Genomic DNA, 22,939 nt, shown 5'->3' with positions numbered 1-22,939 from the left:
GGCTACCTGGGATTAGGAGTGAAACGAGACTATCTGACAGCCTTTCTGAGTCATTTCCACTTCTGGGGTAAACAGGAAAGCACCACGCTTCTATAGGATCACTGCAGTGGAAGGGACATCTGGTTTGGGGAGCATGTAAGAGAGGACTAGGAAAGACAAGTCAGAGAAAAAGAATAACCATAAAGCTGATGGCTGTTTTAGACCCAATGCTGTTTTATACATGGCACTGATCCCTAAGAAGCAGTGTTCACAGATACCTATGAGGGAAATGCAATTGTTATCTTCATTTCGTAGATTAGCAAACTGAGGCTCAGAGAGGTCATGCAACTTGGCCAAGGTCACACAGCTGGTGCATGGAGAGTTAGGATTTGAATTCAAGACTCCTAGAATAAAAACTCAAATTCGTAATTATGGCACCCTAACACCTAATACATTAGTATGTCCCCATTCTCAGCCGGGTTGGCTGCGGAAGCTGATAGTGAAATTTCAGACATAGTTCCCAAAATAAAGGGAGGTGACACACTGGCCTCCCTGGGGTCTGTGGACTGGACGCCGAGCCTGCCCCTGCTTCGGCTGAGCTCCAGCTCTGGCAGGAGTGGTCTGGATGCGGAGACCTGCATGGGGCCAGCAGGAATCCCCCTGCGTGTACTCCTTTCACAGTGAGCCCTCCTGGGAAGAATGATCTGGGAGCTGGGTGTCATCAAATCTTTTGATTATGTTTCTTCACAAATACTGTGCTTCACTTGTTTTTTTATAGGCATAAAATGGTTACTTTGGGGACTTCCCTGGCGGTCCAGGGGTTAAGACTCTGAGCTTCCTGGTATCAGGCAGTGGGGCACGAGTTCGATCCCTGGTTGGGGAACTAAGATCCCACATGCTACATGGCATGGCCAAAACAAAGCCCAACCAACCAAACAAAAAACAATGGTGACTTTGGAAACCCAACAAAGAAACATTTCTGAGGAAGCAATGGTCTGGGGAACACGAGGCAGCTTTGACCTTCCATTCTGAGCTATAAAATGCTGGATGTTCATGGGCTGGGGGTGGGAAGGAAGAGGGAGGCTTGCTGGGGAGAGTTATTAGGGAAGAAGATACTCTTTCTCATCATCGGGTTTGTGATTTGCCTGCTGCTAATCAGGGGAGGGGACGGTCTTTTCTTTTCTCCCTTTAGGCAAAACACTCAGTGAAATTGCCCGTCTCTGCTTCTCTTTTATGACAGTAATAACAACGTTGCACACCATGCAGCTGGTGCTCAGAGCTTCCGGCTCTCAGCCACGTTGGCACATGGCAAGAACAAGAGGGAGGGAGGCAAACCAGCATGCACGCCCTGGCCAGACGCCCAAAATGCACCAGGGAAGCGCTGGCTCCGAACTTCCCGGATTAAGAAACATAAAAGAGGAACAGAAGGCACCTATCAGGACAAAGCTGGCCATACAACACAGGCCACTCTCAATGTGGGAGCAGGCTGGTCTGGGGGCACTCCACCGAAGACCTGGGTGGGGAAGGGACCACCTGCCTTTCTCAGCCTCTGGAGGTTACCCATTTCCATAGAGATGGCCTCTGTCATCTAGGCATTCATGTGCCAGGTCTGAGGACTGGCTTAGGCGGTTAGGTCCCCTGACCTTGGCAAACCTGTTCACTACTGGCTGGCTAGCATAGTGAGAATCTGTCCTGCTTCTCTGGGGAGTCTGTACAATGACCTGGGACAAAGTGGACAGAAGCCCCAAAGCCATAAAGACTCGGTGGTGAGATGACCCACACTGAGGCCAGAAGAGATGTCCCCTAAGCAGCCTGTTTCATCTCTGATGGAGAACCCTGACAGATGTTCCAGCCGTCGTGGCAGGTAGGGTAAAGCAGGGCATGCAGTCTCCCACTCTTCCCAGGCCCCAGCTCCGCCCTTCCCTGAACGTCTGGGACCCAGAGCGCTGGACTCCACATGCTGCTACTGCCACCCTGCGTGTCCCACCACCTCCTCAAGGGCCACAGTGTCCTTCGAAAAGCAGCAGGCAGAGAGCCCGGCATGGGCTCACCCGTGAAATATCCAGGTGCTGCACTCGTCGGCCTTGGTGATGTAGTTCTCCGGCAGGAGTCCAGAGCAGCCCGTGGTCAGGGACGTGCCATAGATCCAGCCCTCGCTGGTGCTGGTCTGCTCCATGGGCGACATGAAGATGAAGTCCCCGGGGACCAGCTCCAGCTCATCGTCGTTCTGCGGGGTGTACGGGTAGATCACCTGTAATGTCTGGAAAAGGGGGAGAGGGAGGTGTGAGGCCCACGCCTGACCAGCTCTGCTGGGCGCTCAGGGCCCGCCTGTGTGCTCTGCTCGCATTCACGGGCACCTCTGGGGTCTGCAGGCTCTGAGTAGATCTGGATTCAGATCAGAAGCCATTTCTTCTCCTCTCAGGAGGAGATAGTGCTTCTGGCTGGTTCCAGACTTTCCTTCAGGCATAGCTTTGCTTCGAAAGACATGGCTTTTATAAATTCATATGAAAACCTGCAGGTTCCCCAGTAAACTGCTTTACAGACGGGTCTGAACCTCGTTTTCCCTGCTCTGTCTGTCACATTGATGCCGTAAGAGTCCCTGGACACACAGCTCACGGGAAGGAGTCTTCCATGCAATGTCACCAACACCCAGGTGAGAGACTCTGCTAGGAAGGCTTTGGGGACGAAATGTCTCCTCTCCATGTAACTGAGCGGCTCAAATAAGACATGGTCCTGCCTTCAAAGAGCTTTCTTTAAACCTCCATGTTTAACAAAGACCTTGAAAGAAAAATATCTTTCACAGCCATCAGTGTCCTGTGTGTAACCAGCTCTTGTCAGTCAACAGGTGGAGACCACGTGTTCTCTCTTTGGGCTCAGAAAAAGCCCCTTGGGCCAACCCCAGGCCATGTCACTCGTCTGATTTATTCCATATTTTGCCTCCTTATTTATTTTGCCTCACAGGCAGAGGTATGAAGATACTTTGGAAAACATCTATTAATATTTTACTACTTTTCTGTTAACAGCAGGAGACCTCAATACTAAGGAAAATATTTTTCTGTGTGTTTCATAAGGGGACACTAAGACGGAGCCGTTTTATCAGCTTTTCCTTCAATCCTGAAGCCACCAGAGGAAAGCTAAGTATTCTGGTTCCCACGTACGGGTTTTTAACTTTGGCCTCTGTTATTTCTCATCTGCAGGGGCTTCCCTGGTGGCTCAGACGGTAAAGAATCTGCCTGCAATGCTGGAGATCCAGGTTCAAACCCTGGGTCAAGAAGATCCCTTGGAGGAGGGCATGGGAACCCACTCCAGTATTCTTGCTTGGAGAATCCCATGGACAGACTAACCTGGTGGGCTACAGTCCACAGGATTGCAAAGAGTTGGACACGGCTGAGCGGCTACCATTTCATTTTCTCATCCGTAAAATAATACTTGGACTATAAAAGTTAAATGAGACAATCTAAGAAAACTCCTGAGGACTCTGGCACACAGAAGAGGTGTAATTATTTCTATTGAACCATGACACTTGGCTTTCAAGGGGTTATCTTTCCATCAAGCTGATGCTAACCCCCAAAGCCTGTGCTAGGTAGGCCTGTGAGCTAATCAGCTCCCTGGGGTCAAGGCGATCCATCAGAACGTGTCATAAAGAATTTCCTTCTGGAAATCTCTAACGAGAAGAGCCAGTAAAAATGGTCCCCCCTCCCCCGCCACCAGAGAACGAACGTGACAATGCACAGAACTGGACTGCCCCACTGGATTTCTGACATCCCTTTTATTTAGGGCACCACTTCCTCTCCGAATCCTCACTCCAGCATCTACTGGCTCCAGATCTTCTTCCATCCCGTCGCCTCCCCACCTGCCAGATACACACTCAAATCACATTTCCAAATGAACCAAGAAGGTTTTGTTGCTGGGTTGTTAAAAAACAGCTTAAGGAAAAAGAAAATTCACAAACAACCACTTAAATCTCTAAGCTAGGTATGTGATGAGACACCAGAAGCAATGCTCCTTTTCTTGGAACAGGGTGGAGAGAGGCACCGAGTCACAGGGAACAAGTCTAAACTCAGGTTCCTTAGATGCTCAAGCGCAGCACAGTCTTGGGTAATGACACCTCTGACTCAGCGGCAGGCCTTTCCTTTGAGAAACTCAAAAATGACAGAGAAGATCTCATCCCTCCTTTCACTTGGGTGTGAGTCTTCTGGCTCTAGGAGATCCCAGGGAGGTCAAGGTACAGAAAGGAGCAGAAGGGACAACTCCTAGGCAGAGAGCAGTTGGACAACAAGGAGCTTCGACTTACTGAATAAGCAATAAGGAAAATCAATGTACTGCAGCAAATCTCAAATTATAACCGGTTCTCAGGTCCCCATAGTTCTTTCCTGCTCACCGAAACCACATGGCATGTAAAAGTCAGCCCAAGTTTGGGAGATCTCAGGACACACTGCCTAGTTCTGTCCTGAAAGTGTTAGTCACTCAGTTGCGTCTGACTCTTTGCAAGTCCGTGGACTGTAGCCCACACCAGGCTCCTCTGCCCGTGGGATTCTCCAGGCAAGGACACCAGAGTGGGTTGCCATTCCCTTCTCCAAGTTTTGTCCTACCTGATCCTTACTCTCTTATGTCTAGCATCTACTTGTAAGAATTCTTGAGTCTATTTCAAGTATGTTTTCCTCCCTTCCTACTTGGGGACTAAGCTCAAAGTTTGCTACTCTGGGAAGGGCAGGTACAGCCCTTCGTGATGATAGGAACTGACCCTCTTTGCCTTTGAAGCCCTTTTTACAGCTGTGGCAATTTTGTTGTTGTTGCTGAAACCTCGCTTATGGGAGGTCCTCTAGTCCATACCAACAGTCTAGCAAAATGTCATCACTGTTTTGCACCCAAGAGAACCAAGGACTGGGTTACTGTCTAGAAGTTGTAAAAGCGAATCTATATGCAAAAATAGGGAGTCAGGATTTGAAGCTGTGTGTGCTAGACTCCAAAATCTATGCTTTTTCTAGAACTCTGTCCTTCCTCTAGATTTCCAGTGCTTGGCACATAAACTAGCATGGCACACTGAATGTGGAAGAGATGGTGTGCAGCACAAGCAGGCACGTGCAAGCCCACAAGAAGTCACACCTGAACAGCAGAGGGGTGAGATCTCGGAGGATTCCTAGGCATCACCTGCTGACTGTCCTTGCCTAAACCACTCGCCTTGTCTGGACATCGGTTACCTTGCTGGACCGATCACTCAATCCTGCCTCCTGAGCACAGGAGGAGGTAGAAGGCAAGGTGAAGTTTATATATGCACGGGGCTCAGGTAAAGCCAGATGACCCTGGAGGGACAGCTTGATCAGGAGGAGCAGTAATAAATGAGCTTTTACAAATAAGAGATAAAAAGAGGCCATGTTATTTTTAGAAAATAATTCCTGTGGGCACTAGCTGCCTCATTCCCTCGGTGCCAATTGAGCAGAATGTGGGTCAGGCAGAAAAGCAATTGCCCTCTGAGTTAACTGGAGGGCAGTGTTGATTAGAAGATACTCCTTGGAAAATTCCATCACCACCTCCCTTCTCTTAGAAAGGTGACTTCTCACAGCCCACTGGCATGCCATCCTTGACAGTTTTTCCCCTGCCCTCGGAAGGGATCCATTCAGCCACGCCTCTTTTGTTCTACTTAGGGCTCACGCTAAGCTATTCCAGGAGACGCCAGAATTTTGAAGGAAGGCTAAGCTCAGTCTCCTTGCTGTGTCTTTACAGAAACTTGCATCAAATGACTTGGAAGGAGGACGTGATGGTCCCATCAGCAGAGCCAGACAAAGCTGCGTATCCCTGACCCTCTCGGACCCCACAGACCTCAATCAGGGGCTGGTTCTTCCCACCACATTCAAATCAACAATGAGGTCGCCTGACCCAGACCCTGAATCTCTTCATAATTTTTTTTTTTAAATGTCTAAAGGATGTTAAAAGTCTATAAACAAAAATATCAGTTCTTTTGCTGCTGAAAAACTAGGAAATAAATTATGTTTCACAAATGTAGTTAAACCAGAGGACAATTTTTGCAGACTCTGGTCTCTTTTTAGGTGGGTTGCCCATCTTTACTGATCAGAACCTCTGGCTTTCAGCTTCGGTTCTGGTCCTAAATTGCTCTTTAGCTTTGGACCAGTCACTGAATCCCCGTGTCTCAGCTTCTTGTTCAGGAGAAAAAGGACAGCAAGACTCTTTAGAGGTGGCACATGCTGATCCTGGAAAGCAATGTGGGTTCCCTCAAAAGAAGGATGCCAGCACCCTGTCCCTCTTATGCCTCCTATGTGATGCACACACACTCTCCTGATATTTGGTCCGTGCCTTCATTTCATATGCATCTGTTCTCTCTTCCCCACTGGACTCAAACTCCTTGAGCAGAGGACATTTTAAAATTTTAGTATGTTCCAGGGTAACATGCATGCCACAGGAAATACCTGTTAACTATGTGTTCACAGATTTTCTTTTGTATTTAGCTGTCTTTCTCACCTAAGATCAGGGTGATGTCTTCTACCTATTCATCCCGTGAACAGATAGAATGTTTTAAAATTTACCGACATGCTTTTCTATCTATTCTGTTTCATTTCTATCCTATTCCAGTAAGGTTGGCAGGGCAGACAGAACAGTGGGGAATATTACACAGCTCAGCCACGTGGGACCCAGAGACGCGAGATGCACAGATTCCCAGAGAGCCAGCCAGTGCTTGGACGAAATCCCAGGCCGGCTGACTCCTGGTCCAGTGCTGGCCCCACTGCTTTCCTCGCGTGTCTGTCTCCTCTCAGCAGCAAGTGCAGCTGGTACTGACAGTGCCCGGCACCCCGGCAGGGGCAGGAGCCCCCGTGAGATGTTACCTCGTGGTTAGCAAATCGGATATCCCGGGAGAATATGGTGGCCACCCAGTCACACCCAAGTTTGACGTCAATGTTCTGGGCGAGCTTCTCCAGGGTGGGCAGGTGGCTGGCTTGGAAGTGGTAAGCCAGGGTCACGTGCAGCTGCTTCTTGTGGGGTTCCACATGCACTTCTAGAGGAAGGGAGGAAACAGGCAGTTGGTGCATTGCAATGGTGGAGACATGAGGAAGAACACAGAATGATGCCCTGATAAAACTGCTTCCCAACAAGTAGAGGAGGGAGCCCCTTGGTCAGACAAAAGCTGTTTCTCTCCTTCTCGGCAGCTGAGTAAGAGTGGGTGGGGATGTAACAACCCACAGTCCAGGAGAGAAACAGCCACGTGTCTGGCTTTTCTGGATCAGCTGAGAGGCAATCGTTTTGATTGCTGGCTGCTCACAACAAATCCAGATGAGTATCACTGGCCCCACCATTCAGATGAGGAAATCGAGACCTAAAGGGATGAGCTAAGTATGGAGCAAATTTTGTCATCCTGAGACTCCCAAAGCTGAATTGTCTTCATTTTGAAATCAAGTCTTTTAGCTTCTGGGTGGCTCTGATGGAGAAATGGGGGGGGGGGGGGAGATGGATTACTTTCAAAGTTTAAAACAGGGTTTCTCAATGTCATTTTGGACCAGATTATTCTTCGTAGCAAGGATGTCTTGTGCATTATTGGGTCTTTAGCTGCATCCCTGGCCCCCATCCACCAGATGCCAGTACCACCCCCAAAGTTGTGACAAGCAAACATGACTGCAGAGACTGCCAAGTGTACCGGGGAGGCGGGGGGGAGGGCCACAAAATCACCCGATTAAGAGCCATAGGTTTCAAGTATGCAGACTATCTAAGACACCCTGAAAAAAACAAAACAAACCAGCCTACCTATACAAGGCAATGCCTTTCGTCTTTCATGTGTGTTTTCAGTTGGGGAGAGTCATTTACTGTCCAAGTTAGAACACTGAAGAAGATATGACAGAAGGGAATTCCAGAAATCAAGGGGCTTGCTTTAGTCACACAGATGCAAGTAGATTTGGGTCTCTGGGGGCTTTTGGCCATGCTGTGTGGCATGCAGGAGTTAGTTCCCCAACCAGGGATCGTCCCTGGGTTGGTGGCTTTGAGTACTTTTTCTGTTATACTGCACTGTGTATCTTTGGTATAAAAGCCCTTGAGGTGAGGGCTGTGTCTTGTTTGTATATTACAAGCACCCCTCCTCTCGCTCAGCAGGCACCCCTGTGGACTTTGAGTATTTGTTAAATGAGTCAATACACACAAATCAATCTCCCTAAACCACTAAGGATGATGGATGACACTTCATCTACTCGCTCACTGGTGGAAGCTGAGTCTGCCACACCTCTGAATACCAAGGCACAATTTCTAGAGACCTGTCCAGGCTGAGCCAGTGGCTGAGGCAGGGCCAGCCAGTTCTCTGAATCACCACCAGGGGGCAGCACCAGGGCTGAGCTGCTAGCCTGGCAGGCCCGTTCTTGGGGAGATGGGTCAGGGATTTGGGGGGGAGCTGGTTCGCCCCCTTCCTGGCAGGAAAGCCAGCAAGGGCCCACCATATGCGCTTTATAAATCAGCCGCGTCCTGGCCGAGACCTGGTTTACTCATTTGGGAGGGACTGGGATTTTGTGGCTACAACATCAGACTTGGTTCTTGTGGGAGTTTTAGTGGTTTTGACAACAGCTACTGTGGGATGAAAAAGAGCTGTTTCCCTGAGGTGGAGGGATGGGAACAGGAAATAATCTGCCGATGATGCCATTTGTCTGAAATATTAAGTGTCTGTGAAGCGGGCAGGCTCCACCCAAGTCAGCAGAGATGAGCCCTGAGGGGTGAGGGGGTGGGGTAGGGATCTAAGAAGACCCGGTTCCCAGCGCACAGAGGTGACCTAAGGGCCCGGGTCCTTCTGAGAGTGCAGGGCTCGCTGAGTCTGGGCCCTCACCACATTCTTCCTAGAGTCCTAGGCCCTGTTTGGAGACTTTCTGCTAAAGGACCCTGAGCAAAAGGGCCTGAAGTGAAAGTCGCTCAGTTGTGTCTGACTCTTTGTGACCCCATGGACTGTGTAGCCCACCAGGTTCCTCTGTCCATGGAATTCTCCAGCCCAGAATACTGAAGTGGGTAGCCATTCCCTTTTCCAGGGCATCTTTCCAACCCAGGGATCAAACCCAGGTCTCCCACATTGCAGCGGATTCTTTACCAGGGAGGCCCAAAAGGGCCTGAGCTGGGGATGAAAACCCCAGCTAGGGACATGGGCAGGTGAGGCGGAGGCCGGAGGCAGGGGCCCAGGGAGCAGACGGCGGGGCTCCGCCAGCTCCGCACTCAACACCCAGGACGCCAGTGGGCACTCGCTCACGGCCTCGGCTCTGGTCAGGGCGCTGTCCCCACTGCTGCCCTCAAACACCCTGCTCCTCCCTGCCTGTGCTTGTGCTGCCCTCCTGCAGGAGATCGACACCTTCCTGGGGTGACTCTCTCCTCCTCTGTGAAGGGGGCCCTGCTCCACCCCGCAGGGGCACTCTGGCCTCTCTCCTCACAGCTCTCATTACACGAATGGGGTTTCCCAAGCATGCCTCTGCCGGGAGAAACCACTGCTTCTTCCCTGCTGCATTCCACACGGAGAAACACACGGTAGGTGCCCAATAAATACCTGCTGACTGTGATTCCATTCTAAGGGGAGTGAGTAAACTCCCCCAGCCACTGTCTGTCTGTCCGGCCCATGGCAGGCGAAGCCCTTGTGGAGCTCAGTGAGCTGTCTGCACCTGCAGTCACCCAGGAAGGCTTTGTAAACCTCAGTCTCTTGTCCCCTCTCTGTGGTGCCTGCTGTCCTGCCGTTGAGTCGATACACATCCTGAGCATCCCTCCAAGCAGATTCCTTTGACAGTAAACCTCGGTTGCTGGCTTGAACTGAGGCCTTCCATACAAAGAGCAGGTGGCATTGTGAAGGGGTAATGTTTGGGGCTTGTCTACCGGGCTTCAGCTAGTCGAACGAAAGGTGTCATTGGCTCAGTGGGTTTATTACTGGATGCTAAGTAGTTCCCCTCTCGTCTCTGGGCCGTGCGACCTCCTGAACAAAGGCCTTGGTCCTCATGGAGGGGACAGGGCAACCCAGATAAATGCCTGCCTGCGAGGGGGGTTGGGAGGAGGAAAAGAAGGTTCCTTGGGAATTCCCTGGCGGTCCAGTGGTTAGGACTCAGTGCTTTCACCGTTGTGGCCTGGGTTCAATCCCCAGTGGGGAACTAAGATCCCTAAAGCTAAGAGGTGCAGCCAAAAAGAAAGAAAAAAGCAAAACGTTCCTGAACTGAAGGGAGGAGCCGATGGCAGGGCTCTAAAGAACACGCTTACAGATCAATAGGAACAGTCATCTGCGTGCCTTCAACATGGGTGTCATCGCACCTGCTCTCAAGGAGGTCAGCAGAACTGCAGTTGAATGTTTTTCAAAGGGGCAAGAGGTGTGGGGTCCGCAGCAAATGGCTGTCTTCTTGGTCACATTCTGCCCATTCCTGCGGGACCTCCCGACTCCACCATCACTTTCTGTCCCCTTCCTTCCTGACTTCCTGATTCCCAGGGCTGGCTGGCCTGGCAGCTGGCGGCTCACCAGTTTTGGAGGCAGCTTCTGCTGCGAAGTCGGCAGCAAACTTCTTGAGGACCTCCGCGCTGTCTTCCTTCACGAAGAGGCCGATGAAGTTGGAGGAGGTGTAGAGCTCCAGGGGCAGTGGGGCTGAAAACTTGCATCTCCAGCGGCTGACGGTGGTCTGCAGGGCCTCCCCCAGGGCGTCTACCTTGCTGTCCTCACACTGGCGGGGAAAAACAAGAGGCTTCTTTCAGAGCCAAGGGGCAGTGTCTGCCACTGCTTAACTTCTGTATCCTCTGCCCAACAGTGGGGGCTGAGGAGGCAGCCCTGGAACCATTGCTCCTGTCTGCAAGGAGGGAGAAGACCCGCAGCCTCCCAGTTATCTGGAGACGGATTATCCAGCGGGTAGATTAAACCAGGGCAATGGACCCCTTCCCCATGCCCTCCCTCCATGCTGTGCTCGGAGCCCTGCCAGAATGCAGTAGGGCTGGCCCAGCAGAGATGGAGCGTGAGGGACACGCCAGGAGAGTGCGCAGCACCCCAAGGTAAGTTGCTGTGCATTTTCTGTTGTTTGGCATCATCTGCACCTTTTCTCTTCAGCCTTAATGATCCAAAGCCGATGCCACCTTTACCCCACAGTACTGGGGGAGAATGAGGCTCCGAGAGTTGTGACATCCTCCTCCTCCTACACCCCCACCCCCTGAGAGCTGGAAGAAAGAATGAGAGTGTCTCAAACTCCACGTGCTTTTGAGAAAGATCCTGGGTGACTAAGAGGAAATGATCATCATTTTAATTTTCAGCGTGAATGGTGACAGACAGGGTGTTAGGAACAAATTTTCACCTATAAAAGGGCGTGGGGGATGGAGAATATGAATGAGACTCTGGAAAAACCACCCAAAATATTAGAAAAACATATTGTCTTAAAGTGTGATCATTCTGCCTTATTGTGACTATAGCTGGATACATCCGTTATTCTCCATCTCCGCAGAGAACCAAAGGAGATGAAATGTGTTTACACTTACTGGAATGAGAGGGATTTAATTCAGTCACTACCTAAGCTTCATGAGGCTAGAATTATGGGTCAGGTAACAATGTCAGGAGAAAAGTATCTCCTTCCATTTCTAGAAAGACCTCTAACGTGGCAAAACCTGTAGACAGTGTGCAGGAGGCGAAAGTCACTTCCCCGTCTAGAGATTACATTTCTCACCCCCAGCTTTCTAACGCCTGCTCTCTTTGTCAGAGGTGAGGGAGATGATCGACAAGGGGAAGCCAGGTTAGAGAACCCATTCCCCTCACGGCTGCCAGAACAGTGGGCCATGCAGTAGGTCAGGCTTGTCCCCTGGGTCCTGAGGAGCACACGGTCACCACGATGCTACACCAGGCCTGGTGTGCTCCCGGGTCTTGGCAGATATTAGAAAGAGGACAAGGGCTTTCCTGGTGGTCCGGTGGTTAAGAATCTGCTCCTCTGTTGCAGGGGGTGCAGGTTCAATCCCTGATGGGGTAAGATGCTGCATGCTGCACACCCCACCCTCAAAATAAAGAGAAGAGGAGGACGACTGGGGTGAGCAGCCGACCTCCCTGACTCCCCCAAGGCTCATCCCTCTCTGGAGCTGTGACTGTTTCTGCCAACATCCTGCGAGGCTCCCAGCTTTGACTCCAGTCCCTCAGGGCCGAAGGGATGTGGGCACCCTGGGGTGGGGGGCGGGGGCTGTGGCTCACCATGAAGAACTGGCAGAGGGTGATGTGGGGGAAGATGTTGTGCGCCTTGTTCTTGCCGCAGATCTGCTTCGACTGCTGCCAGAAGTCGGAGAGCTTCTGCGCTAAGGGCCCGGTGGGGCGGAGGTAGAGGACGTACTCCCGGGGCAGGGGGTCATCCAGGAAGGGGTCGCCGACGTGGGAGAACAACCTGCCAGAGAGACGGGGGCCGAGCCAGCCTCACTTGAGGACCATGGAAGCCAAGGGAGAACTGAAATCAAGATCCATCCTTTGCAGCCTCTACCCGTCACGCACTGCGAGCGAGAGGGTCTCTGGTTTTGTACTTTAAAAAATCTGCCTCCTGAAGTGCACAGTTTGTAACCAACTCTCAGACGCACCAACATCTCTTCTCCTGCCTGTCCTATGGCATTTGCATCCCACAACTCCCCCCCAAAATCCTAAGGCCACCCTCTCTAGGAAGCATTGAGGATCAACTCCAAATCCTTTCCTAGGCCACCAGCACCGGTCCAGCCTGCCTGTCCCTCCAGCTCAGTCTAGGCTTAAACCCACATGCCTCCGAAGACGAGGGAAGCTTCAGGGGGCCGCTTTGTGGGGTCGGCCCTGGCTAGTCCTATCCTGCTGGAAGGTCAGTGGATGTTTGTCAACTGATTTGTCCAGTATCTACAGCATATCTTTAAGTGACTGAGTGGGGAGCAGGGGTGAATATCATGACAGAGACAGCATCTTGGAAATGCTCTGAATTTCTTTCAACAGCTCTGAGGGAAGCACACTCTGGGGCCAAGGCTCAGGGGGCAAATGGCTTGTCACGCAGCCTCCTCTCCCCATTGGAAGGGTCCATTAGAGACAGGCTGCACATCCCCGCTCAACCACACACACACACACACACATGGGATTAATTACATGCTATTTGCTCAATTTATTTATTTTATACCAACCAGTCACATGCTGCCTGAACGCTTCTTCCTCCTGTGGATGCCAAGGCTTTTTGTCTGGAAGGAGAAATCAGATTTCTATTGTTAGTATTTTTAACCTCCTATCAGCTTTTCCCACCACAGTGACAACGCTGGGTGTGAAGCAGGCATGGTGAAGCCTCTTCAGGGGTGTGGGGGAGACACCTGCAGCAGGGTGTCCCCCCGGGGGTCACAGCAAAGCCTGTGGACCTTAGAACCCGTGATTAATTTCCATGTCATTAGCATTCAATTCGCATGCAGCCTGACAGCTCATGGCATCTATTTTTAGCCGTTTCCACATTAGACTTTTATTTTTGCTTCCCTAAAGGTTGTCATGTCTTGCTTTTCCCTCCTTCCCTTTCACCCACTCACCCTTCCTGACCCAGATCCCCTGCAGAGCACTTTCTCATTTGCAGCCTTTTGGCAAAGTGTGTTAGAAAGTGGTGCTGGGGCTGTTAAGACTTGAGGCTAAATGCCCACAAGGACAATTGGTCTGGTTCAATCCAAGGCCTCCTCCCACCTTCCTCCAATCACCACCAGCATTCTCAGGCTGGATCCAGAGTCTCCAATGACTGTACATTTTGGGGACACACAGCACTGGGTAAAGGCTTCCCAGGGGGCTCAGTGGTAAAGAATCCGCCTGCCAAGGAGATGAGGGTTCAACTCCTGGGTCGAGAAGATCCACTGGAGGAGGAAATGGCAACCCACTCCAGTCTTCTTGCTGGGAGAATCCCATAGACAAAGGAGCCTGACGGGATACAGTCCAAAAGGTTGTAGAGAGTCCAACACAACTGAGCAACTGAGCGTACCCACAGCACATGGTAAAGGGGACTGGCCAGAGAAGGGAAGCTGTCATGCCCACTGCTGGAGAAACACTCAAGAGTTCTGTGTGCAGTGGGGTGGTCTCACAGGTGGTTCTGGCACCAGGTCACAGCCGTGTACACAGGCATCCGAGAAGAGCCCTTCTGAGATGTCAGATGGGTCTCCAAAATCTACAGTTCTGGGTTTGTACCCAGTTTTGCTATTTGGCCATCCATTCATGCATTCAAGTTTATGGCTGTTTAATATATACATCTTGAATGGCAATGACTTTGTCAGCACTGTGCTGGGTTCTAGGAATACAGTGAAAATCGAGACTTCTATGGCCCCTGGCCTCACGGGGTCTTTGCACAGATAACTATTGAATCACACTGGTGGTCAGTGCAATGAGGGGAGGGCACAGGGAACCCTAAGTGCATGGCCGGAGACACCTGACCTGGGCAGGGAGCGGCGGATTGTGTGTGAGGACGATGGAGCCAGAATTCACCCAGTACCTCTCCTCTATAAGCAAGAAGCCTTCAACAGTGCCCGACACACTGGAGGTGATTAATAATCAATTACGCCTGTCCAGTTATACTACCCCAATTCGGGGTCTTTGGGAAGGAGGAGAGAGGGGAGGAGTTTCTAGTTTAAACTGATACGCTTTCCAAGCATCCTTTTCCCGATTGCCTGCTGAACCCAACTCCTCCTTTCTTTTCCTGGTCCCTCTATGGAGCAGTGAGAACCGATGACACTGTGACAATCACAGAGGGTCAGATTGGAAGGGACCTCAGACATCAACTAGGGGCCCAACTGCTTCATTTGACGAGGGGAAATTCAGGTGAAGGAAGTCGAGTCATGTAATCAGGACAGCCAGATTCAATCAGTGAGCGCTGGGTGAAGGGCAGACTCCAGCCTGATTCAAGGCCAGCCCCAACTGCTCTGTTCCATGGTCCAAAGAGAAATGCCTTTCCCCCCACAAAAATCTAAACACAGATACCAAATGATCAGAATAAAAAATCTGCACAGCTAAGTAGAAAAACATTCTAGAAGACAAGCCTCCTTACAGTAAGATGAGATTATGGAGAAGCAAGACAGACTCCTTGGAACCCCTTGGAACACAGGCTGGTGCAGAAAAATGCTGGAAATGTAGGAAACCCCCACTTCCCCACACCTGGATAAGGTGCTTAATTGTTGCCAAGATGCCAGCCCTGTTTCCTTTACCACTTCCTAGACAGAGGGCACACGGTCTTTTAGAGGTTAGAATCTCCCAGAGATTAAGCTCACCAAAAAAAAGCCCATCATTTCAAAAACAATTGGGAAAAGGAAAGCTCACTCGTACGATGTGCTATCTATATCAAGGATCCACTTTTTTTCTAGGTTCTTCCTCCAATGAAATATATCCTATCTGAAGTTTTTTTTCCTTAAGCACTGGGAATAACCTCTGGAAATGAAAGCTCTCATTAAGTTGTGGTCCCTGCAATTCAAAAGCCAAGTTTTGGGGAGGATTCAGATACAACTGAGAAAGATAACAAAAGGTCTGGGTATTAAGGCTGTGGTGAAAGGCTAAGGAGACCCAAATTCTTCTTTCTGGAGAAGGCTGAGAGGTCTTCAATTTTGTGGAAGGTTATCATATCTGATGTACCTTCTCTCGTGAGGGTCAGCTAAAGTAAAACGCCTTTTGGCCATATCAGAAGGGACTCAAGTTAGACACCAGGAAGAACTTTCTTGGCAGTAACATGCTTTGAGGGCTTCTATCCCTGGGTTGGGAAAGTCCCCTGGAGAAGGGAATGGCAACCCACTCCAGTATTCTTGCCTGGAGAATTCCCATGACAGAGGAGACTGGCAGGCTACAGTCCATGGGGTTGCAAAGAGTCGTACACAACTGAGCAACTGAACACACACATACACAAACACAACATGCTTTAAAGTGGCTTTTTGGTTTGGTTTTGTTTGGGGAGTTTCTAGGAAGTAGTTACCGATCTGACCCAGGTGTGTGATTCTCTAGGCAGGAGGCCATGGAGGAGGAAGAGCATGGCTTCCCCAGGGTCCTGAGCTCTGCTGCTCCATCACCCACTGCCAGGCTGACAGTGCTTCGGGCTGTTTGTTCCCAGAACTCTGCCCACGAACAGACTGAACACGGGCAGTGGCAGAATGTCTCCCCGCTCCAGCCCGCTGAAGAAAGCCTGTTGCCATAGAGCTCCCACCTCCATGGTCCATTGGTGGGCCCGGTGCCAAGAACAGTGGGGCATGGGGGGTGGACCCCAAACGCCAGGCTGAGCTCGAACAGCTGCTACCCCTCAGAGGGACTCAGAAGCTGGCAGAGTGCACTGGGCAGATAAAGGGGGAAATACCCCTTTAAACTCCAAGAACTGCACTCTAGTCACCGGATGACAGCTGCTCGTTATTTAGATGGGACTTTCGTGGTTTAGCATCAGAGAGACATGTGAACCACTGAGGTTTTGCTATTATGTTACATGAGAACACAAATTTGACTTTGGACCCTAGTTCTAACCTTCCCAGTTATGTCTAGGGTTCATTCTTAGCAGAGTGTGGGGGGAAAAAATGACGCAATCTCTAATGCGTGCTAATGATGGGCAAGAAAAGCCCAAAGCAGATATAAGCAATAGCACATCAGAAAAATCAGGCAAGCAGCTGTGAGGAAATCAGCCAGATGGGGACGACCCAGCAGCACCATGGACGGCTGTGCTTCAGGCAGCCGAGATGGCCAGGACCCCTGTGTGCCCGCAGCTCTGCTGAGTTTCAGGTCCACGGTAGATCTGGACCCAGAACCACAGCTCTATCCAGACACCACGGTCACGGCTGTGGCAGGCAGAGCAGCATCCTTCCTTCCTTCCCCACACCCACCTGCCCTCCATTCTCTTGATCTCCTTCTCCTCCCAAGGAACTCTTACCAGGAAACCAAATGTAAACCAAGAATAAAACCAAGAGTTTAATGGGTGTCGCTTTCTGATCTGAAGTTTGGCTGGAGCCCTCTCAGAAACCATGGTCTCTGGGGCCCATGGCCGAATTGAGGCCTGATGAGTGGACTCGGCTGGTCCCATGTCTGGGCCCAGCAGGATCCTCAGCCCCTCTCTCCGAAACACAGGTTCTGAGCCCGACTGGAATTTCCTGCTTAATTGTCACCCAGGCTGACTTCCCCTGCAGCCGCTCTGGTGCTCTGAGCTCCACTGGCGTCTCTGACGCTCCCAGTAGATCAGGTCCTCCCAGCCGAGCACCAGTCGTGTGCCGGGCACTGTGTTCTCATCAGCAAGTGAAGGAGGAGGAAGGACGATCCTCGTCCTCAAAGAGTTCATAGCGTCAAGACACACAAGTGGCTTACACGGCGACATGTTAATGGCCGTGATAGAAGAAGTGCCAGGTGTGCTAGTACTGGGGTAGCTCAGGATAGGGGGCTGCCGACTCAGGTAGCGGGGCTGCGGTTCTCAAACTGTCCAGCAAGCTACTCTAGGTCAGCACACCACAGCCAACTGAGATGCCACAGGAAACTGTGAGCTTTTGAATGCAACAAAGTCACCCTCATTATCTGTTGAGTAACCCCCGTAAGCTACGAGCTCAACGTAGTTCCAGTTTCATTCTTTTAACTTTCCATCTGACACTGGAGTACAGCTTATGTTTTAGTTTGAGAAGTGATTCAGCAAAGTGATTCATTTATAAGTATACATGCATCTATTCTTTTTCAAACTCTTTTTCCCATTTAGATTGCTAAATAACATTGAGCCGATACCCTGTGCTATATAGTAGGTCCTTGCTGGTTATCTGTTTTAAATATAGCAGTGTATACATGTCAATTCCAAAGTTACAGTTTTAACAGATGACTTTCTTGTATTTCCCCTGGTGTCTTATCTTTGTGAAGCTGGGGTTTTGGCAACTGCTGTAGTAAAAAGCAAGAACCCAGTGTGGCCCAATGGGACAGGAAATAAGTATGGCAATGTCCAACCTGTTCCTAAGGTTTGAGCCGTTGTGCAGCGCCCAACAGATATGCATACCCCATTAGTAAGTAGTTGCGGTTCTTTAAGAACGAAATTAAAATAATTTTCTTTCAATTTTGTGTATTATTTTTTCATATGGCCTTTAAGTTGTTAGGAGCAATTAACTGAGTTGTTTGGGTTTAGCTACTAAATACACAAAACTATTAGGTATTTCTGTTGGTCTACAGGCTCTATGTAAAAATTACTCAGACACTCTAGGATGCTATGAACTGAAAAAGCTGCAATGTGTCCAAGAAGAAATAATGCTTGATTTGAATCTTAAACTGAGAGTCAGAGCTGGCTACAGAAATTCACAAGGAGAGAAGGGTTTCTGAAGCGAAGACCATGTCAAGGTGAGAGGCAGCACTGTACGGGTAGGGAAGCTGGAGTTTGGTGATACTAGACCAAGAATGGTAATGCTTGAAGAAGATGAGGATGGAGCTGGAAAGGTTGGAGGGGACAGCTCACAAAAGTCTTCGTGCCATTTTTGAGCTTTGACCTCATGGCTTTATGCAGTGGGGAACAATGAAGGCATGATCAGATATGCGTATAAGAGACAGATTTAAGGGAGACTAAATCAAGTGTTGGAGATGACTTAAAAGGCCTTGACAATCGATCAGAAGAGGGACACTGAGAGACTGAACTGTAATAAGGATGGGGATATTCAGAAAGATGTTTGGACTGTTGACTGAGTGAAGCTTGGAGATGGATTAGCAACCGTAGCTTACAGGCTTATACGGATGGTGGAGACACCCCTAAGTGAGAATGCAGGGTAGAACAAGTTTGGCCTGGGGTGGTGAGTGATGAGCTGTTATTGTCCCCTGGAGAACCTGGGGGTCTCGGCTAACTACAACTAGACCAAATACCATTAACAGACAGCAGGTCTAGGTACAGCGTGCCATGTCCCCAAAGCTTTCTCTGTTAGCTTGACTATGATTCCTTATCTCTCTGTTTGAAAGCCAGACACTTCTTTTTGGCTACCGACCGAATTCCTATTTCCTAAGGAATACCTTCAGCTCCCAACTTGTTCAGTACTGAGGTCAGTAAATACTCATGCCATCCTCGGCTCAGGCAGATAGGTTAGCAGCCCCAGGTTCTTCAGGTTGACTCATCTCTCACTCACAGAGGAGAGTTAATCTTTTACTTTATTGCACTTGATAACTCTCAAATATCTGACACCTGCAGTGAAAAACAACAGGCAGCACACACACAATGGAAATAGCAATAACATTCCCTCGAAACAGTAAGACTTTGATTCAATCGAGTAGAAAATGAATGTGCGGAGCTTTCCAGTTACTTGATGTTGTGCAGCCCTTGGCTTTGGTTTGCTGGTAGGTGTGTGCTCATGGTCTCAGCATCCCATAAGCTCTGTGCAGTGGTTCCTGTGACCTACTCATTTGTGAAGAAAAGGGACAAGAGGTCAAGTGTATAATCCTCCAAGTGGATAAGGCTCCCTGGGCAACCAAAGTTGAATTATATCTTTCTCTTGTGTAGCTAAGACAATCTCAACTTAGAAACATTTACAGCGAATATAGGATTTTTAAAAAATGCTCTCTAAGATACCAGGTGTTAAATTTTCCACATCTAATACTGTGAATTCAATTAAAAGATGACCTAATTAATCAGATATCTCATTCTTTTCCCTGGATCTGCACCAGACGGGGCAAACTTGGAACCCAACTTCTATTTTTCTTGGTTGGAGAGTCTAGTCATATAAAGAAGCCACTGGTGCCACTAAGCAAAACTGAGGAATTTTAAAAGGGTGTCTGTATTTGAAAAACAGACGTTGTCTTGTAATGTGGTTTTAGATAGAGATACAGAGACTTTTATTGTGCTCCATGAAGAGTCACCCGCTCAGTGCCAGCTCCTTCATGGATGATTTGCGGCAGCTTGAGCCTGCCTGAAGCTGACGGCTATCCTGAGAACAAAGGGCAAGCGGGTAATTCTGCATCTCTGTTTCTCGTAGGAGAAAAATAAGGACAAGGATGTCAATGGCAGAAGGCCTTCTATGTACCAGGCACTCAGATGTTAAGCCTTGTGACAAATGGTGAAGTCGGTACTGTGAGGAGCCTCTCTGGACCTGGGTGGCTCTTCCCTGACAGGTCAGCTGTCAAGTCATCTCTGTGGCTGTCCCAACCCAAGGGTTGGTTCTGGAGACAGGGACCAAAGTCTGCATGAATCAAAGCAGTATACTGAGGAGTCAAAGCACAAGACTTAGAATCCCAGCAAGCAGCCTCCAAACTCCATCCTCTCTGGAAACTCAGGGAAAAGCAGACCCTAAGCCTCACTGGGTGTGTTCCTGCAGATCTGGGATGCCTTCCAGGTTGGAATGGGACTTCTTGGCAAGAGAAAGTATCCCCCATGAGCAGTGCCCCCCATCAGGACCAGCAGGGTATGAGGATGGGGTGGAGGAACACAAAATACAGAGCAGACAAGGGTCCAGGCTACTCTATGGCCAGTGATGGAGAGGATTTGAGAGCAACCAAAGCAACCCCCTAAATTTACACCTGTAGCCTCCTCACCCATTACTGCCTATTAATCGAGGCTTTGGGTTCTGACATGGTTACCCTCGCGGCTGTGCTGCGCTAAGTCACTTCAGTTGTGTCCGACTCTGTGTGACCCTATGGACTTAGCCGGCCAGATCCCTCTGTCCATGGATTCTCCAGGCGAGAATACTGGAAGGGGCTGCCATGCCCTCCTCCAGGGGATCTTCCCAACCCAGGGATCAAACCCATGTCTCTTATGTCTCCTGCATTGGTGGCAGGTTCTTTACCACTAGCACCACTTGGGAAGCCCACCCTCACGGCTACCAGTGGCCAATAAGATCCATATAGATGCAAACCCACTTTTATTTGATCAAAAGTCAAACAAATATGAGGGATCATATTTAGCTTAGTGGAGCAGCTTTGTGGAGCAGCTAAGAGTCACACAAGCCAAGAAGGGGAAGAGGTGGCATTTTAGTAAGAAGTCAAATAAAAACCAAGGACTGGCCAAGTACTGCTGCCCTAGTGGGTCCCTGCAGGATCTAGAGTATGGGTGCTGGTTTTCAGCTACCCGGGAGCTTTAGTTCTTTCATCTCCAAAGGGGAGATGATGAACACACACACAGGGAGGCTGAGGAAGACAGATGGGACCTTTAGAAACTGTTCTGAGGTCCTCAGAAGCAACAAAAAGTGACGATACACAGTGATTCTATAGCTGCAAAGCATCTTAGGACCATCCTGTCCATTCCTCCTTAACCAGACCAGGTTGTACTTCCTTCAAGGGATCTTTCCTGTCTGTCCTTACAGACCTTAAGAAAAGGGGACAACAGTTTCTTTTTCTGCTCAATAATCTTTGTGCTCAGAAAGTTCTTCCAGCTGCGCCCAAACTCAGGCCACATTTTCTGTACCTAGGAGACTTGGTCACTCTTTCCTATATAACAAAATCATGGATTCTGTCACACAAGGGATTCCGGCTACTTTTTGTCATCACGGCCAGTAAGATAGGCTTGCAAAGACCCCGGCAGTTCAGTCTAACAAGCGCATCTCTGGCCCCCTCCCTGTGAAGCTGAAGGAGGGCAGTGAGAGGCCTGTCAATACACATAAACCCTAATGGGCCGACCCATTTCCTTCAGAGGAAATGAACCTAATGGAGAAAGATATATTGATCACAAAGACCCAATTTCACGATCAGTCTCCTGGTGGTGAACCCTTTCAGTTGGCCAGGGCCTAATGGCCTGTCTGAGAGCCGTGCATCTAACAATCAATGGGACAGCACGCCTGCCGGGGGGCCAGGGACGCTACCACCAAGAGGCCGACCAATGGGAGGAAAAACCTGTGGGCTTTTACAGAGGGCTAATCAGAGGAGAAAAAAACTGCTGAGCTTTTTGGGGCTTTAAGAAGGCCTTCCAATGGAAGAACTTCAACCTGCAGTGCTGCCCCTCTGTCTCTCCAGCAACAAGGCTCTACTTCCCAGCCCATAAAGAGTCTATTAGGCAGCTCTCCTCAGGGGGCGGTTAGCAGGGGAAATGCAGCTTGGGTCCCCTGATGTTTTGTGTGGTGGGGCTCAGCAGCCCGCATGGAGAGGCCTTATTTTGTTATTGCTAAGAAGGGGCAGGGGCTCTGGCCTCTGCTGTAGGGAGGCAGCCGTTTGTAATTGGGAAACCAGCCATTAGACCATGGGTGGTGACATAAGAAAATACACTTCTCTTTGCCTCTAAGTCTCCCTGGGATCTAGACAAAGACTTTTTCTCCCCCTGAGATCGATGCGTTTTTGCATGGAGGCAACAAGGGAGTGTCTGCCGTGTAAAAAGGGGCACATTCTCAGGAGCCCACCTCTTACTAATTGTGGGACTGTGGATGAGTTAATTATCAGAAGTTTCATTTTCCCAGTCTTTTCAACGGGGCTAACAATACCTACCATGAGATATAACGATGATTAATATCAATATCAGACCATTTGAAGAGCTTGGCACAGCGTCTGGCATATATTCGGTGCTTAAAAATAACATCTGCACAGACGCCTATGCATATTATCTAACAATCTTTGCTATTTGCCCAGAATAAATGTCTGTGAGTTCCATGCTAATAGGAATATTTCAAGACTGGGCAACAGAAGACCCAGCTCCCCTCTCTGCTAAAAACAACCTACAACCATTTTTGAAGATCTTGAGCAGTATATGAGATTGGAGAGAAGAGAGAAATCTTCCTAGAGAAGGCAGTAACACAGGAAGAGGCGCGGAGGGAAAACCAGCCAGTGATATGTGGCTGTTACAGAGAAAGTCCACGGGGGAGCTCTCACTAAGGGGGACACAGCCCAGACTGCTGGGAGGCAGGCAGGAAAGCTCAGCCTCCATCAGAAAGGGGGCTGGGAGTCACTGAGAGGCCCCGAGCAGGGGGGGACAGAGTTTCCTCTCACAGAAGGAATCCAAGGGAAGGAGGGACAGCCAGCCCCAGTCTGGGTGTCTGAGGTCATCAGGCGCTGGGGAGAGACTTGTCAGGGTTCCCTTCGTCCTCCGAGATCCTGTTACTGGCCCTCCCTGTGGGGCCTGTGTTCCCCAGGCCGAGGGGGAATACGAGCTGAACC

At 49.8% G+C, this 22,939-nt stretch overlaps 1 protein-coding gene and 1 long non-coding RNA gene across 2 annotated transcripts in view; one reads left to right on the top strand and one right to left on the bottom strand.

The window, feature by feature from the left end:
* Positions 1-22,939, bottom strand: part of UBASH3B (ubiquitin associated and SH3 domain containing B) — a 153,046-nt gene that overhangs the window by 22,432 nt on the left and 107,675 nt on the right. Inside the window, exons 2-6 of the mRNA XM_019975673.2 lie at positions 13,069-13,122; positions 12,137-12,323; positions 10,442-10,640; positions 6,819-6,988; positions 2,031-2,239 (exon numbers count right to left, since the gene is read on the bottom strand). Of these exons, the coding sequence (XP_019831232.1) occupies positions 2,031-2,239; positions 6,819-6,988; positions 10,442-10,640; positions 12,137-12,323; positions 13,069-13,122 (819 nt within the window). The remainder of the gene's footprint in view (positions 1-2,030; positions 2,240-6,818; positions 6,989-10,441; positions 10,641-12,136; positions 12,324-13,068; positions 13,123-22,939) is intronic.
* On the top strand, positions 1,561-3,308 carry LOC139187298 (uncharacterized). The gene is made up of 3 exons (XR_011570846.1): positions 1,561-1,843; positions 2,498-2,632; positions 3,177-3,308. It is a non-coding gene; the product is annotated as an uncharacterized lncRNA (long non-coding RNA).

The sequence above is a fragment of the Bos indicus genome, chromosome 15 (genome assembly GCF_029378745.1).
Source record: "Bos indicus isolate NIAB-ARS_2022 breed Sahiwal x Tharparkar chromosome 15, NIAB-ARS_B.indTharparkar_mat_pri_1.0, whole genome shotgun sequence".
NCBI lineage: Eukaryota > Metazoa > Chordata > Mammalia > Artiodactyla > Bovidae > Bos > Bos indicus.
This window is presented reverse-complemented; position numbering and strand designations above follow the sequence as displayed.